The sequence below is a fragment of the Meleagris gallopavo genome, chromosome 3 (assembly GCF_905368555.1).
Source record: "Meleagris gallopavo chromosome 3, MGAL_WU_HG_1.1, whole genome shotgun sequence".
NCBI classification, from domain to species: Eukaryota; Metazoa; Chordata; class Aves; order Galliformes; family Phasianidae; genus Meleagris; species Meleagris gallopavo.
In genome coordinates this window covers 13,726,398-13,741,198 of record NC_139406.1, presented here as the reverse complement: position 1 = coordinate 13,741,198, position 14,801 = coordinate 13,726,398, and the positions used below count along the sequence as shown (strand labels likewise).

Below are 14,801 nucleotides of genomic sequence, written 5' to 3'. Positions count from 1 at the left end.
AAAAGCAGCGATGACACCCAGAACAAGAGCTTGGGAAATGTGATATTTACATCAAAATATTCTGCATTTTTGTCTCATGGCTTTAAAACCTAATTTTAAAATGCCTTGATGCACTGCATAACAAATTTCTCACTGCTTATCCGTCTGTATTGGTGTGCGTGCATTTGGACAATGAAACTGAATCATAAAATCAGATTTAGTAATAGTGAGGTATGTTCTATGCAGTTTAGCAGCCTAACTTACAGGTTAGAGGTAAAAAAAAAAAAGAGGTAAAAGAGAAAAAATCACACTGGGTGAGCTCATTATTTTTTGCAGGAGACAGATATATGACAGCAGGGTGCATATAAAGGTGGAGGAGAGTTTACTGTCATATTCAGTACTGCTGTCTTTTTCACCTTCCACTTTAAATATTTACCTGGATGCTGTTTCCAACTCTTAGACAGCTTCCAGGCAAAACTTGTCATAAGTATTCACTTATGCTAACTATATTTGCATGGAAAATAAGGGAATGTTCCTTCCAAAATGATTAACCAAGAGTGAAGACTTAGTTTTATCTTTGTGACCTGAGTACCATAAGAACAACAGAAAGTCTTAATCGGTGTTTTCGGGTATGCAAACTCTCAGCTCAGTATCTAAATCCCTTGTGAAGTCAGAGGGCTTTGTTTTCCTGTCATTACATAAAGTGCAGCGCTGCGGACAAAGCTCTCCTGCAGGGGCACAAGGCACTGAGTGCAGTCGTTCCATCATTTCCACGCCATACGGGGATATTCAGCAGCAGCACTCAAAAACTTCCACAACTTCTCCGGTGGCAGCTTACCTCTTCTTTCTTGACTGTCTCAGCTGATGGCAACTCCAGAAAGTGGAGCCCCAACGCTGAAGAACCTACACACTTTATGGATCAGTGTGCCAGAGGTTTTTGGAATATATATATATTTTTTTTTTTTTGGAAGCCTGACAAATGCATCTCTGGTTTCAGTGAAAGACTGGGATAATATAAACAAGCAGTCACTCTGTTCCAACAGGAGCTTTTTGTAATATTCTTATTTTATTGTAATTACCTTATTGTTTTCATATTATGAGCTACTTGTAGAAAAATACAGGAAACACGACTGCGATACAATCCTTTAATCAGGAATAGCTTTGTTCCAGTCTTCATTTCTATTCAGTGTTGAAACCTCGCCTAAGAAGAACAAAACCAAACCTTGAATTTAGATGTAATACAGCGTTAATACTGTGGTATCACATAGCATTTTATCTCTGGATATGAGAACTTCTGGAAGAGAACCTTTTAAAAAGTTTATAAGGGTTATTTTGTCCACAAGGCTGTTTTCAAGTAAATCTTACTACAAAGTAGTGCTTCTCAAAAGTACATAAACTTCTTCAAGAGAGCCACTTAAAAATCTTTTAACCTGAATCAGCTGGGGAATTTGTATTATCATATATATTAAATCTTCTCTTTTCTCTCTCTTTTTTTTTTTTTTTCCTTTTGCTCACAGATTATGCCAGAATGCATTTACTACATCATTGTTAAAGCATGTGAGCTTTTTAAGGAAAAAAATCCATTTTTTTTTAATACGTAAATGAATTTAATACACTGGTTATTTGTCTTATCCCTATGTGTAATCCAGTGCTGTAAATCATTTTATTACTGATTTCAAATCTTCCTCCCCCACATCTCATTTTGACCCATTTAGCAGCGAATGTTTATGTTTTTGAATTAAAGACTGGAATTAAGGTGTTTTGTTTGTTGTTTTTTTTTAAGCTGAACTGTTTTAACAAAAAGCATTTGTCCAGGAAAGCTAAAAGACTGCTCCCAAGCTGCTCGAAAGCAGAATGCAGCCACATACAGCAAGCAATGGCAATTTGTTTGCTTGTTGCTGGTCCATTTCTTAGCTGGGAAAGCAGTATCCTTGGTAGGATCGGATTCAAAGGATATTTTTGCTACAAAGATTGTGGATGTGAAGTTTTATGATACGGCTTTTAAGGACTTAAAACGAGGTGGTATTAAAACGCAACTTGTAGCTCGTGGCTCGAATTAGAATTGAATAAAAGGCAGTTGTTTTCATAATGAAATTATTATTTTAAGAAGGATTTCCTTGTTTGCAGGCACATACATACACATGTATTAATGTGAACTAAGCTGAACCCCAGATAAAAGGCATACCTCTGTGAGTGTGTTAGGGCCCGATCCAAATTTTATCAAAGTTAGTGGGAGCCTTTCTCATTTCAAACCAGATTTTGCAATCCATATTCACACGACCCTCTGGGGGATCCCTCAAGCTGACATGGTTTTACATGACTTGGCCCCAAATGTCTGCGGCAGTTTCTAACAACCCAGTAAAGGGCTGCAGTAGGAAATCATTTAGTCTAATTTAAGGAAATCACTGCATTTTTATTTTCATATCATTTTGTTCCTATACATCCATTTACTCTTTTCTGAAGGCACACTGGAATGCTTTCAGCATAAAGACTGAAGTATTACAAATGCTGCCTGGAACAGCCTCAGCAGACGTGTTTGTTCCACATCCCCTTCTGCAATATTTCCTTTGGTGGATTTCCTCTGCTGCTGGAAGTGAGCTGTCTAGCTTTCTGCAACACAATTACAGAGAAGAATTTCCTACATTTTACTGCACAGGATGAGGTGATTTTGGATTTTATCACAACCTGAACCACATTTGCACAAAAGATAACAGCAGCAGGGTACAAAATCCAATGTGCCCGTCAGCTGCAATGTGTCCATCATAGAAGGGCCTGGGTTGAAAAGAACCACAGTGATCATCTAGTTTCAACCTCCTGCTACATGCAGGGTCACCAACTAGCAGACCAGGCTGCCCAGAGCCACATCCAGCCTGGCCTTGAATGCCTCCAGGGATGGGGCATCCACAACCTCCTTGGGCAAACTGTTCCAGTGCTTCACCACTTTCTGTGTGAAAAACTTCCTCCTAAATCAACCCCACTGTGTCCGTCAGCCCCACTGTGTCCATCAACCCCAATGTTCCCATCAGTCCCACCAATGGGCACAGTGTAGAGAAGGAGAAGCCTGGCCCAGGCACAGGGCAAAGCCCTGCCATTCTGCCACCATCAAGTAGTGGCACCTCAAATCAACAGCAGCGAAATTCAGCCTCAGCTTTGTAGTTCTGTACTAAAGTTTGTTTAGTTGCTCCCTAGACACACGCAGATATAATTTTACTACAGAGAAACTAAACTTGCATGGAGAGATGACACTTTATTATAAACCATTGCATACAACGGCAAGTTGCAAAAGCCAACTGGGTATTACATGAAGATGCAGTCAGTTCCTTAGTCGTTTAATTAGAGATACAGTCACAGGAGGTTTCTTCTTGTTTAATGTTGCTAGTTTTGATGACTGGCTGTGGGATTGTTTTGGTGTGGTAGCACTTTTAAAAGCACTTTAACAGTGAGGTGAATATGAACAAAGTCTTGTTTTCTGTAACGGTTTTGAGATCATTTATTTTCATTTACGAGGTGTTTGGACTTTTCTTTCCATGGGGATGCTGGAAATTCTTAAGAAATTTAGATGCAGGCAATTCAAAAGCTGGCTGTTTACCACTGCTGCGTGTGGTTACCCATATTCACAACAGTCTTTCAGCATCATCTGTCTGTGATCACATTTTTATTTGAAAGAGAACAGTTGTCATGTTTGCTCTGTGATTTACATTATTTAAACAAGCAGGGGGAAAAGGAATTTGAAGCAGCTCATTCAATAGCATGACTAAGATGTATGACAACTTATTATAAAGCGTTCACCATTATAAGGCAGTAAGGCACATACACAAAAACAAAGAATAACTCTTTTGCTCTAAAATAGCCTGGTGAAAGGATGCTGCCTCCTGGTGATTTGTAGGCATATGAATTTCCACGACAATTACATCTTAAATATTTTGCCCTCAGAAGGCAGCCGGGTCTGAGAGCCGTGCTCAGCCTGCATGGATGTGTGCATCTCACCCGGTGCCCACCGGAGCCCAGCACCGATGCTGTGCAGTGGGGAGAGGGAGCCGTTCTCACAGTGATTTTCTCTTCTCCACAGGATTTCCTTCAAGGGGACTGTACCAAAGCCAGGCAAAAGCTGAACTGGAAGCCCAGAGTCACATTTGATGTGAGTGGGGAGTTTGTGCCTACCAGGGGTTCACGTCCTCCAGGAGCCACCCAGGGTGGGGGGTTTGCCATGGTCAGTGACCACCCGGCGCTGTTGTTCCTGGGATGGCAGCAGCCACTCAGCGGCATGTCTGACTGTTCACCCTGGGAAAGGAGTGTGTGCTCATGGAGGGAAGCAAAGGAGGGGACGAATAGGGGAGTACACAGGCAAGCACTGGGGGAGCCACATCTCCCCATCCCGCGGTGGGCTGGGGGCTCGTCACGCTGCAGGGTCATCCCTGACACCTGGGCCCTCACCCGCCTTCCTTCTTCTTCACAGGAGCTGGTGAGGGAGATGGTGGATGCCGACGTGGAGCTCATGAGGAGCAATCCCAACGCCTGAGCCCGGCGGGACCCAGCCATGGCACAGCTACACGGGGGAGCCCGGTGGCTCTATGCTAGCAGCCTGTGTGTACAAGGCCGGTTTTGTCCTTCCTCCATTCCCCCAGTGCCTCAGGCCCCACACATTGGGGGCAGCCCCGCTCCTCCACCCCGGGCCACCTCTGGTGCCTGCCGCACTACTTTACCTAGAGGAGCCATTGGCCAGAGAGCCCACCGACTTTTTAATTAAAACTTGTCTTTCTATTACTTAATGCGACCTCCAGCGCATTTTTAATACTTTCTCTCATCTGAATGCCAGCACCCCCCAGCAACAGCAGCAGCACACCCCCGGTGCTGTGTGCGCCCTCCAGCCTCTGCTCCACCGCATCCCCCTGCCTTCCTCTTCTGAGCACTCCTTGTTTTCCCTTCCTGCAGCTTCCCTCCACCCCAGCGACCCATTTCCAGCACTTGAACTCTGTAAAAATTCAGATAACTCGATCTAACTCGCAGTGAAATCGCCTTTTGACCATGCCAAATTAATTCCTAATTGCTGGAATCGCTTTCAGATCAGGCAGAGGGGGCTTGCACGCACGCTTCAGATCTTCATTGCAGGGTGTAAGGGGTCACAGAGAGCCTTTTAGTCCTTCCTAGCCCCTTCTTCCCGAAGTACCTTCCCAGCCCTGGGGTTTGGGTAATTTTTTCCCCTTTTTTTTTCCCCCAGAATCATCTCATTCCCCACTCACCTTCTTCCTGCATACTATGATTAAACCTTGGACTGGAGCTTGAACCATCTCAAAAGATGGCTTAAGAAATAAAAATAAAATAAAATAAAAAATAAAAGAAGCGTGGGTTTTTTGTTTTTTGGTTTTTGTTTTTTTTTTTTTTCTTTTTTAAAGCAACTTCAAGGTGAGTAAATATTTTTGCACTCTTTGTGCCAAGATGTCTGGGTTATTCAGAGGTCGCCGAGCCCGTCCATTTCCCGTTGGTTTGGGATCTTCCACCACTGATCGTGGCCATCGCTTCAGCCAGGTGCCCCAAACACGAACAGGGCCATCCTGCAGCCGACCAGAGGGAGCTCTCACAAGGGAGTTGAGTTGTGCTTGGTTCTGGATGGGGCACCGTCTTGCAGAAAACAGGGGGGCACGATGGGGGCTGCAGGGAGAGAGGGCTCTTTGTGTGCTCCGGCAGCTGACAGAGATGCGGTAGAAAACGTGTAGGGTGCTGTGGGGCACGGGGAAAGGGGATTACTGTGGCACACCCCATTGGGGCCACTTTGTGCAGGTGAACAGAGTGCGAGCCCGGGGTTGTGGGGCTGCAAGAGTGGAGTGGGAGAGAGAGGGAGGGATGAGAGCTGCCCTGCTCCTCTCACCCTGAGCCACAGCACCCGTGCAAAAGGCTGTTGCTGGCAGATCTCCGTGGCACGTGTAATAGTAACAATTAATAATCATCATCATTTAAAGGGAAAAAAAGGAACAAGATAACTCAACCCTAAAGCACTTTCCCGACGACGTATTTCTGGGAACTATTTTTGCATACAGTGATGCCCTGGGATGTTCGCAGTAATACCGGCTTGCAGCCCCTCCTGTGTATCGACGGCGCTCCTTCGCCCTCGGTGTTGTTCTCTGCTCGCCCCAACCGCGTTGCGTTAGAGCCAGGCGGTGTTCAGCCTTTGTGTCGGGGGCAAAAGGGGGGAGAGCGGCAGACAAAACGAGTCCTAAACCAAAGGTTCCCTCGGGGCGATTTACAGTTCCTCTGCCAGCCGCGCTCTTTGCAACGACCACGTTTTAAGAACGGAACAAAGCAAAACAAAACAAAGTAAAATAAAATAAAACAATGAAAAATAAAATCCAAACGCACGGCGACGTGAGCAGACGATCCCTCTATACGGAATCAACGCACCGCTCACAAACCCACGTTCCCAACGCCCGTTCATCGCCCAAGTCGGGCGCAGCGCAGCCCCATCCCTCCCTCCCGCACAGCGTCGCTCCGACCGCGCCGTCGGGCGCCCCGCGGCTCCGCGCAGCTCCGAGGGCGGCTCGGGCGGCACACAGCTGAGCGCCCGGAGCCGCTCCCACGGGCGGCAGCGAACCGAGCCGGGCCGAGGGAGTGCTGCCGCAAAGCAAAACAAAACCAAGCAAACAAAAAAGGCTTTCTTCTCTCTCTCTCTTTTTTTTTTTTCCTTTTTTTTTTCCCCTCTCTTCTTTGGATTTTTTCTTTTTTCTTTTTTTTCTTCTTTTTTTTTTTTCCTTTTTCCACCTTTTTTCTTTTTTTCCCCCTTTTCCTCTTTTTCCTTTTTTTTTTTTTTTTTCCTTTCTTTTTGATTTTTTTTTTCTTTTTTTATGAAGGAGGTTGGGAAATCTTTATTCTTCCCTCTCCCAAAACCCTTTCCCCGGAGCCATCCGCGGGTGCCCATTCCCGCAGGCGGCGGCTCCATACGAGTCCGACCCCCCTCCATTCCCGGGGGGGGGGCCGCTTCCCCATCGCCCCCGGCCCCGTCCGCAGCGCGCCGGGTTGTTCCCCGGGATCGCGGAGCGAAGCCACCAGCGCCATCGCGAGGGTCACACCTTCCCCCCTTTCCTTCCCTCCCCTCGGGGCCGGGGGTCGCGGTTTGTGGGGCGGGGGCCGATCTCTCCCCCGTCCCCCCTCATTGAGCGCCGGTGCCCCGCCGCCCGCAGACACAACAAACGCGGCCCGGAGCGCTGCGGCCGGCAGAGCTCCAACGTTTTGACGGGTGGAAGAAAAACATCAACAGATTCCTCGCAACGATCCGGTGCTGGGGGCGAGGGGGGGGCTGCGGGCGGGGGAGAGGTCGGTGCGAGGCGGCGGGCGCTAATTGCGACCTTTGCTTTGTTAATGAGCCCGCTCCGGCTTCTCCCCACCCCCCCACCCCCTTGCCCCGCGCTGCGCCGGCACTGCCCGAACAGCGCTCTGCTCCGTGCGGCACTGTCAGCGCTGTTACGTTATCGTTCAGTGGGAAACGTTCTCCTTTTTTTTTTTTCCCTTATTTCAGGTATTTATTAACAATAATGATAATAATAAACTCGAAGTTTGAACGCTCGGAAAATAAACTACAGAAACAGAGAGGGGCAACGCTACGGCGCTTCTCTATCTCGAGCCTTTCTGCTCCGCCGCTGTGCCGATCCGACCTCGGTATCCATCGATTGATGAATATATAATATCATATCGTACATAAATATCCCGAGTGTCATCATTTGTTCTTTCTTTCTTTTTTCTTTTTTCTTTTTTTTTTCTTTCCCGACTGGAGGAAATTCGGCTATTTTCAGAGCTAATGGCTCTAAACGTGTCGTTTTCCTGCGTTCTCCCCAGCGGCGGCGGCGAAAGGAGGAGGGAGGATTCCAGTCGAACTCTCGTTGTTGGCGGTGTCACTCCCCTACGCACAGCCCCGACCCCCGGCGCAGGTAGGGCCGCTCCCGGGCGGCCCCACGCACCGCTCCGCTCTGCCCACCCAGAGAGCCCCGAGCTGCGCTGATTGAGATGGCAGAAAACAGCCGACCTCCCCATTCCCACGCAGCCCGCGGGCCGCCAGCTGGGTCCGCCTTTCCTCCACTTCCCCACGCTTTCTAATATCTCTTATTTTTGCCGCACGCGAGTATCGAGCGAGGTTATAAGCCGGGCGAGTCGCGGGCGACTCTCGGTGCCGAGGGGAGTCCCTGCCCCGCACGCCGTTCGCACCCCGGGGCCGCTCGCGGGGCCTTCGCCCGGTGCGGAGCTGCGGCCGCCCCGACACAGAACCGCTCCCCCCTCCGCTGCCATTGTTCCGCTCTTGATAAAAAACAATCGCTCGTTAACCCCCGCCCTCCCCCCGGCGGCGGTGCGCTGGGAACGGCGGCATCGCCTCCCCTGACCCCCGTCTCCTTTTCTGTCTTTCTGTCCCCTGAAAAATGATTCCGCGCGCTCTGATTGAATTTTATTCCTTCCTGACCTGGCCCGGTTTTATTGCATGGACACCATCAATCTTGACCTAACACGACGTTTGTTTATGGCTTTGGAAAGAAGCGAATGGCTTTATGAGCGCCGCCGTCATGAAGTCGGGAGGGCTCCGCGCACCGCGGCACCGCACCACCTTCGGGGAGGACGCGCCGTCGGGCAGGAAAAGGAGAGGGGGAAATAAAAGGGGGGAAAAAAAAGAAACAAAATCCGCACGGGAAGGGCGAGGGGGACCCTCACGGCACGTGGGCTCGGGTCGAGGTCCGGCGGACTAAAACTCGCGCATTCTGCGCGCTGCCCCGCTGTGCTCCACACGCCACCTGCGCGCCCGCGCAGCGACCACTCGGCCTCAGGCGCCCCGACGGCACCGCCGCTGCCCCTGCCCTCTGCTGCGCGGCCTCGCAGACCTTCCAAAAAACCGCGCATATTAAAATAACCGAGCCGTCGGGCAGTCGAGGGGGAACAGTGACTGCGCCGACATTTTAATGACCTCGCATTGAGATTAATTGAAAGCTAACGTTCAATTAGCGGTTATTCCCGAAATAGGTGATTTCTGACCTAGGATGCGGGAACATTAGTCCCCACGAAGCGCGCAGGTCGCTCTTCTACTACCGGCGCGCGGGTCCGGCGTTCTGCTGCTGCTCACGCCATGAGGACGACACAGGAAAACGCGCGCATCGTTACCTCGCGTTCCTCTTCACGTGGGCCCCGGCCCGTCGCCGCCGCTGCCCCCTGAGCGCAACAAAAGCCCCCGGCAGCGCAAATCCAACCGCGCTCGCCTCAAACAGTGCCGTTTTGTGGGGACACGCGCAGAGGGCAGCGTGCAGCCGGAGTGCAGCCCGGAGGTCACCCATCGCGCCATGGAGCTGCGCTCTATTTTGAAAATACGCCCGTGCTCACCTCGGGGCTCTTTCCATGAGATTTCAGAAAGGGCCCCGATTTCGTAAAACGCACGTTTGGTAACACTCCTCATAAGGCCTCCAGCCACGATATGAACGGTCGCACCGTGTTCTCCTTCTGACAGGGGCCGCAGAGGTGCAGAAGGGCTTTAAATCCACATATTTGGTTGTGACCTTTGCAGAACATAATGCAAACTGTCACTCACTTTAAGAAGAAATTCTATGGAGGAAATTCGGGCAGAGGGAAGAATATTCCTCTTCTGCCGGGGGGAATTCAGACCTCACACTCTCCTCAATTTCAGTGGCAGATAATTAAACACAAAGAAGAAACCACCGCGGCCGGCCAAACGGAGCGGTCCCTCAGATTAACAACAGTTTTAAGGCGAGATTTTTTCTTCCCTTGGACAACACACAAGGCAATAGCTTTGAGATTCGGCTCAGGCTGAAACACAGCGTGGAGCTGCGCGCTGCCCCCTCACCCGCGGAGTGCCCCGCGGCAGAACAGGGCCGAGTAGCCCCGTCCCTCTGCCCGGCGCCACAGGGGCTTCGCGAGGAGATGCGCACTGCGCGCAGAGTCAGACGGCGGCTCCGTGGTGATGGGGCAGGCCCGGTTCTGCGGGGAGACCCACGCAGAACCCGCGCAGCGCCATTTCCGTTCTCCGCGTTATGGTTCTGTGCGGAGGGGGGAGAAAAAAATCATAACAATTAACAAAAATAAATACGAAATAACGAACCCCGCGCGTGCCCTCTATTGCGCCTCCCCGCAGGACCTTCGGGAGCGGGAGGGTCGCCTGAAAGAACCGGGAACCTGGCGGGACGTGTCCCTGCCCCCTGCGCAGGGACAATGGATGGTATGGGCGGCACTCGTTGGAACGCCTCACGGCCCCGTTCTCCCCCAGCAGAGCAGCGGCACGAAACGATCCCCACTCTCCTCGCTGTTTGTTCACCCCGCCGCTGAGAAAACCGGGGGTGCGAGGAGATCGGTGTCTCTTAGCACCGAAAATACCGCGCAACCATTACATGCAATCGCCGCTCTGCCCTCCCCGCGCCTTAACTTTGATTTTGGCGTTCAATCTCGAGAGAAACCGATCCCAAGTAGGCACCGCAGGGACAGACCCCGCTCGCTGCCCGAGCTTCATTTTGAGAGGAGAAAAGGGCGAAAACAGGAGCGGGGTGCAGAGCACAGCGCTGGGAGCTGGGGTTCGCCATCAGAAACGGCCCGGAGTGCTTCGCTCCATTTCTCCTTCGCTCCAGCGATAACACAACGGTGCGGCGGGCGGGGGGTGGGGTTGGGGGGAGCTTTTCGGACCAAACTCAAGAAACACACAGATAGAAATAGGGCCGATAGTTTCTTCACTGGTACTATCACAGGAAAAACAAAATAATATCAAAGAATTACACAAAACAATTTAAAAGACAGTGAGCTATTTAAAGAAACCGATTTCTAGACAGCTTTATGCAGTAACTCCCAAAGTCGGTGTGCTGAAGGTGCGCTGTGATTATCGCTGCTCCGGAGAGGAAGAGCTGCCCAAAAGCGGGGCACTGAGGTGAACACCTCTGTATTTATTTACAGTGCAAACTCAGCAATGCGGCAGCAATTACTGCTGAGTGTCGCCGCCTGATAAGAGGCGCAGATAGGAAACGGCATTATCTTGCGAGCAAACTTTAGGCCTTAAATATCTGCAATCGAATCGCCTTCTCCCCAGGTCTGACTGACAGGGCACAGCCTTTCAACTTAATGGCAGTTTGGTGGCTGTTTGCAAAGGGAGAGGCGATCCTCAATGCCCGTAGGTTCTTAATTGCAAATTGAGCAGAAGGTGACATTCCTGCCCGGACAGAATGTCAGTCTGCGACCCATTCGTCTACGGTGGCCGTGGAAATATATTTTTTCAGGTTTTAAGAATAAAGAGGCAGGGGAGAGACGGAAAAAAAAAAAAAAAAGAAAAAAAAAAAAGGTTAAAAGTTACGTAGGAAAAATTCTCCCCTCCAACTTTTCCTAAACGGATCCGCAGCGGAGTAGTGGGGCCGTTCCAGCGGAGTGGAAAGGTCCCCAAAGGACAAGAGCAAGGCAGAGCCACGGCGGTGCGACCCAGCGCTTCGTTCCCTTCGGAGATCAAGCGCTGCTCTACAGGAGCGGCCCCGCTGCTAACTGCGCAAAGCAGCTATTTCTGCGCCCACGGCACACTTAAGAAAACACACGTTAGAGACTATCAGCCACCTAAGATCCACCGCGGGGTTTAGAAACACACGCGGTGCGTTTCTAGAAATAAACACGCGAGCCTTCTTTAAATAGAGATCCACACTCAAATCCCGCTTACAAACATAGGGATAACGCGTAGGGGCCGCCCCGTGTGCGTGCACCGACAGCAGCAAGGGACCGGGCCGGGGCCGCACCGCCGCTCTCGGCCATTTATTGAGGAGAAAACGCGTTTGTTTGCTCGCCAGCCCCGAGCTGCCCCGGGAGGGATTTGTTCCCAATGTATGGGACGAGCCGAGAGAGGGGAACACAGCGCGGAAGGGACAGAAATGGGATTTTTGGACCTGGCGGTGCCCGGGATTTGCGCGGAGGGGACGCGCAGCGCCGTCGCCCCGCGGGAGCTACGGAACTCTTCTCTTCCCCTCTCAAAGCAAAGCGTGAAAGTATGCAAACGTGGGCAGGGTCATTCCAACTGAACGGTAATTTATTAATAAACAAACAACGCGATACCTTCGGGATATTTTCAACGAAAAAAAAACCAGGAAAAAAATATTGATAGAATAAGATTAATACAGTTTCCCTTTTTTTTTTTTTTTTATAGAGAGAGTGAAAAAAAAAATATATCAGCGTTTCAGTCCGTGTTAACGACACTTCTCGGGGAAGGGGAAACACTTTGTGGCGTTTGGTCCGCACCATCCAACTACAAATTAAAAATAAATTACTATGTGGCAATTTACACTTTCAAACAAGTCCTTGTCCGGGGGGGGAGGGCGGGTGGGGGTGCAGAAGCGGGGCGCGGCGATACCTCACGGGACGGGGCGCGGGGGGAGAGCACTTCTGGGAAGCGATCAACCAAAAAAAAGCGACACTTACGTGGGAGCGGGCACCGCCGTCCTCTCACCGCCCCGCACGCGGGCGGCGGGCGGCGGGCCGCGCTCAGAACTTGCCGCAGTCGTAGACGAAGGCCCCGGAGGCGCGGTACAGCGGCTGGCTGCCGGGGAACGCCATCTGACAGCTGCCACCGCCCCCCGCTCCTCCGCCGCTCCCCGCGTTGCCGCCGCCTCCTCCGCCTCCGGGCGAGGCGCTGAGCCCCATCCGCGGCGCTTCGAAGACGTCCCGCGGACCGGCGGCGAAGCTCTGCTGCGGCCCCGCGTAGCCCAGCTCCCCCGCCGCCGCCGCCGCCGCCGCCGCCGCCGCAGCCGCCTGGTTGAGGTACCAGGAAGCCAAGCGGCCCTGGTGCGGGTGCGGGTGCGGATGGTGCCCCTCCTGGTGGCCGCCCCCCGCCCCGCCGCCGCCGGGGCCGCCGCCGGGGCCGCCGCCGCTCCCCGCGCCGCCGTTGGCCGCCCCGCCGCCGCCCCCTCCGGGCATGGCGTAGTCGGGCAGCGGCTCCTCGGCGGGGCTGGCGGCGGGCAGGTGGCCGCCGGGCCGCTCGTTGCCCCCCGCCGCCGCGTACAGGCTCATGGCCTGCATGTTGCAGTGGTAGGAGCCGGCGGCGGCGGCGGCGGGCTGGCCGCAGGGCGAGCCGTACACCGCGGAGCTGTGGCCCGGAGAGTAGGCGCCGAGCGAGAGGGCGGGCGGCAGCGAGCTGCGCGGGGCGGCGGCGGCGGGGGGCAGCAGGCCGGCGCCCAGCTCGGCCGCCTGCGGGGAGCCCCGCAGCGAGGTCATGATGTTGTCCACGCTGAAGCCCGGCCCGTGGTGGTGCGGAGGGGGGGGAGGAGGAGGAGGTGGAGGAGGAGGGGGAGGCGGCTCGGGGCCCTCCATGCCGAGGGAGCGGGCGGCGGGGAGCGCTCCGCCGCGGGGGCTGCCGCCGCTCGAGAGGCTGCTGCTGCTGTCGGGGCTCTCGATCTTGGGCACGGCGCCCAGCGGCGGCGCGGCGCCCGGCGGGGACACGGCCTGCGGCGGGGAGGCCGTGCCGTTCTCCGTCTTGATGTCCTGGATGCGCACCGGCGGCGGAGCGGCCCCGGCCGCGGGAGGGCCCCCGCCCTCGGGCTCGGCGCCGGTGGCGGCGGTGGGCGGCGGGCGCGGCGGCGGCGGGGCATGGTCCTTGAGGTGCAGGCGGTCCTTCTCCTCCTTGTCCTTGACGGCGTCCTTCTTCTTGAAGCGGCGGCGGCGGCGCAGGAAGCTGCCGTTCTCGAACATGTTGTACGAATCGGGGTCCAGCGTCCAGTAGCTGCCCTTGCCGGGCTTCTTGTCGTCGCGGGGCACTTTGACGAAGCACTCGTTGAGGGACAGGTTGTGGCGGATGGAGTTTTGCCAGCCCTGCTTGTTGTCCCGGTAGAAGGGGAAGCGCTCCATGATGAACTGGTAGATCCCGTTGAGGGTGATCTTCTTATCGGGCGCGTTCTGGATGGCCATGGTGATGAGCGCGATGTAGCTGTAGGGCGGCTTCACCATATCCTTGGGCTGCGGCGGCGGCGTGTAGGGCCCGTAGGCGCGGGCCATGCCGGCGGGGTACTGCTCGTGGGCCGGGTGCGAATACACGCTCATGGGGGCCGGCATGGCCGCGTAGCCCCCGCCGGCCGCCGCCGCCGCCGCTCGGTAGTAGCTCTGCTCCCCGCCGAGGTACGGCACCACGCCCAGGGAGTTGGGGCTGGACACGGAGTAGCGCGCCTGCATGGCCGCCCGGCAGCCGTCCCCCTCCCTCCCTCCCGCCGCGGCGAGCAGCGCGGCCCTTCCCCCTCCACCCTCCGCCGCTCCGCGGGGCCGAGCAGCGCCCGGCGGCCGTGCGGCACCCCCCGCCCCCCCCGGCGGAGCGAGGGACGGAGGCGCCGGGCTCCGCTCTCGGTCTGCTCCGCGCGGGGCGGGGGGGGAGGTCAAAAAAGCGGGGAGGGGGCAAAAAGGGCTGCGAAAAAAGAGAAACGGAGGAGGAAAAAAAAAAATGAAAAAATGAAAAAAACAAAAAAAAAAAAAAAACAAAAAACCAGCAATCGCAGCGGAGAAGGCAGCTCCCAACGCAGGAGGGGGATTAAGGAAAGAAAACCTTTGCGACGCAGCTCCCGGCTCCGCGTTCCGCAGCGAACTGTCTGCAGCGGGGACCCGGCTCGGGGATGGGTTCTGTGGGGCTTTTTGAAGCGAGCAGCAGCAGGAAAAAATCCACCGTCCGCTCCGCCGGCGGAGCTCCGCGCTTTCTCTCCTCTCTCTTTTTTTCAGTCTCTTTCTCGGTGCCGGGCTGCGTTGGGACGCATCGGAAAAACTCCTGAACTTTTGAGCATCCGTCACCGCCGCGAGAACTTTTTTACGCACTTACGGTTTTCTCCTTTTTTTTTTTTTTTTTTTTTTTC

General features: G+C 53.8%; 2 protein-coding genes across 3 annotated transcripts in view; one reads left to right on the top strand and one right to left on the bottom strand.

Annotated features, from left to right (window-relative positions):
* Positions 1-5,319, top strand: part of GMDS (GDP-mannose 4,6-dehydratase) — a 393,306-nt gene extending 387,987 nt beyond the window's left edge. For both annotated transcript variants that reach the window (XM_085220296.1, XM_085220298.1), the window contains 2 exons: positions 4,049-4,117; positions 4,436-5,319. In XM_085220296.1, coding sequence (XP_085076422.1) covers positions 4,049-4,116 — 68 coding nt within the window. In that variant the 3' untranslated portion in view covers position 4,117; positions 4,436-5,319. The remainder of the gene's footprint in view (positions 1-4,048; positions 4,118-4,435) is intronic.
* A 6,667-nt stretch (positions 5,320-11,986) lies between these two features.
* On the bottom strand, positions 11,987-14,760 carry FOXC1 (forkhead box C1). The gene is made up of 2 exons (XM_085220295.1): positions 12,394-14,760; positions 11,987-12,220 (listed from the first exon to the last, which is right to left on the bottom strand). The coding sequence occupies exon 1, from the start codon at positions 14,134-14,136 to the stop codon at positions 12,457-12,459; it is 1,680 nt and encodes a 559-aa protein (XP_085076421.1). The 5' UTR covers positions 14,137-14,760; the 3' UTR covers positions 11,987-12,220; positions 12,394-12,456.
* Positions 14,761-14,801: the final 41 nt, after the last annotated feature.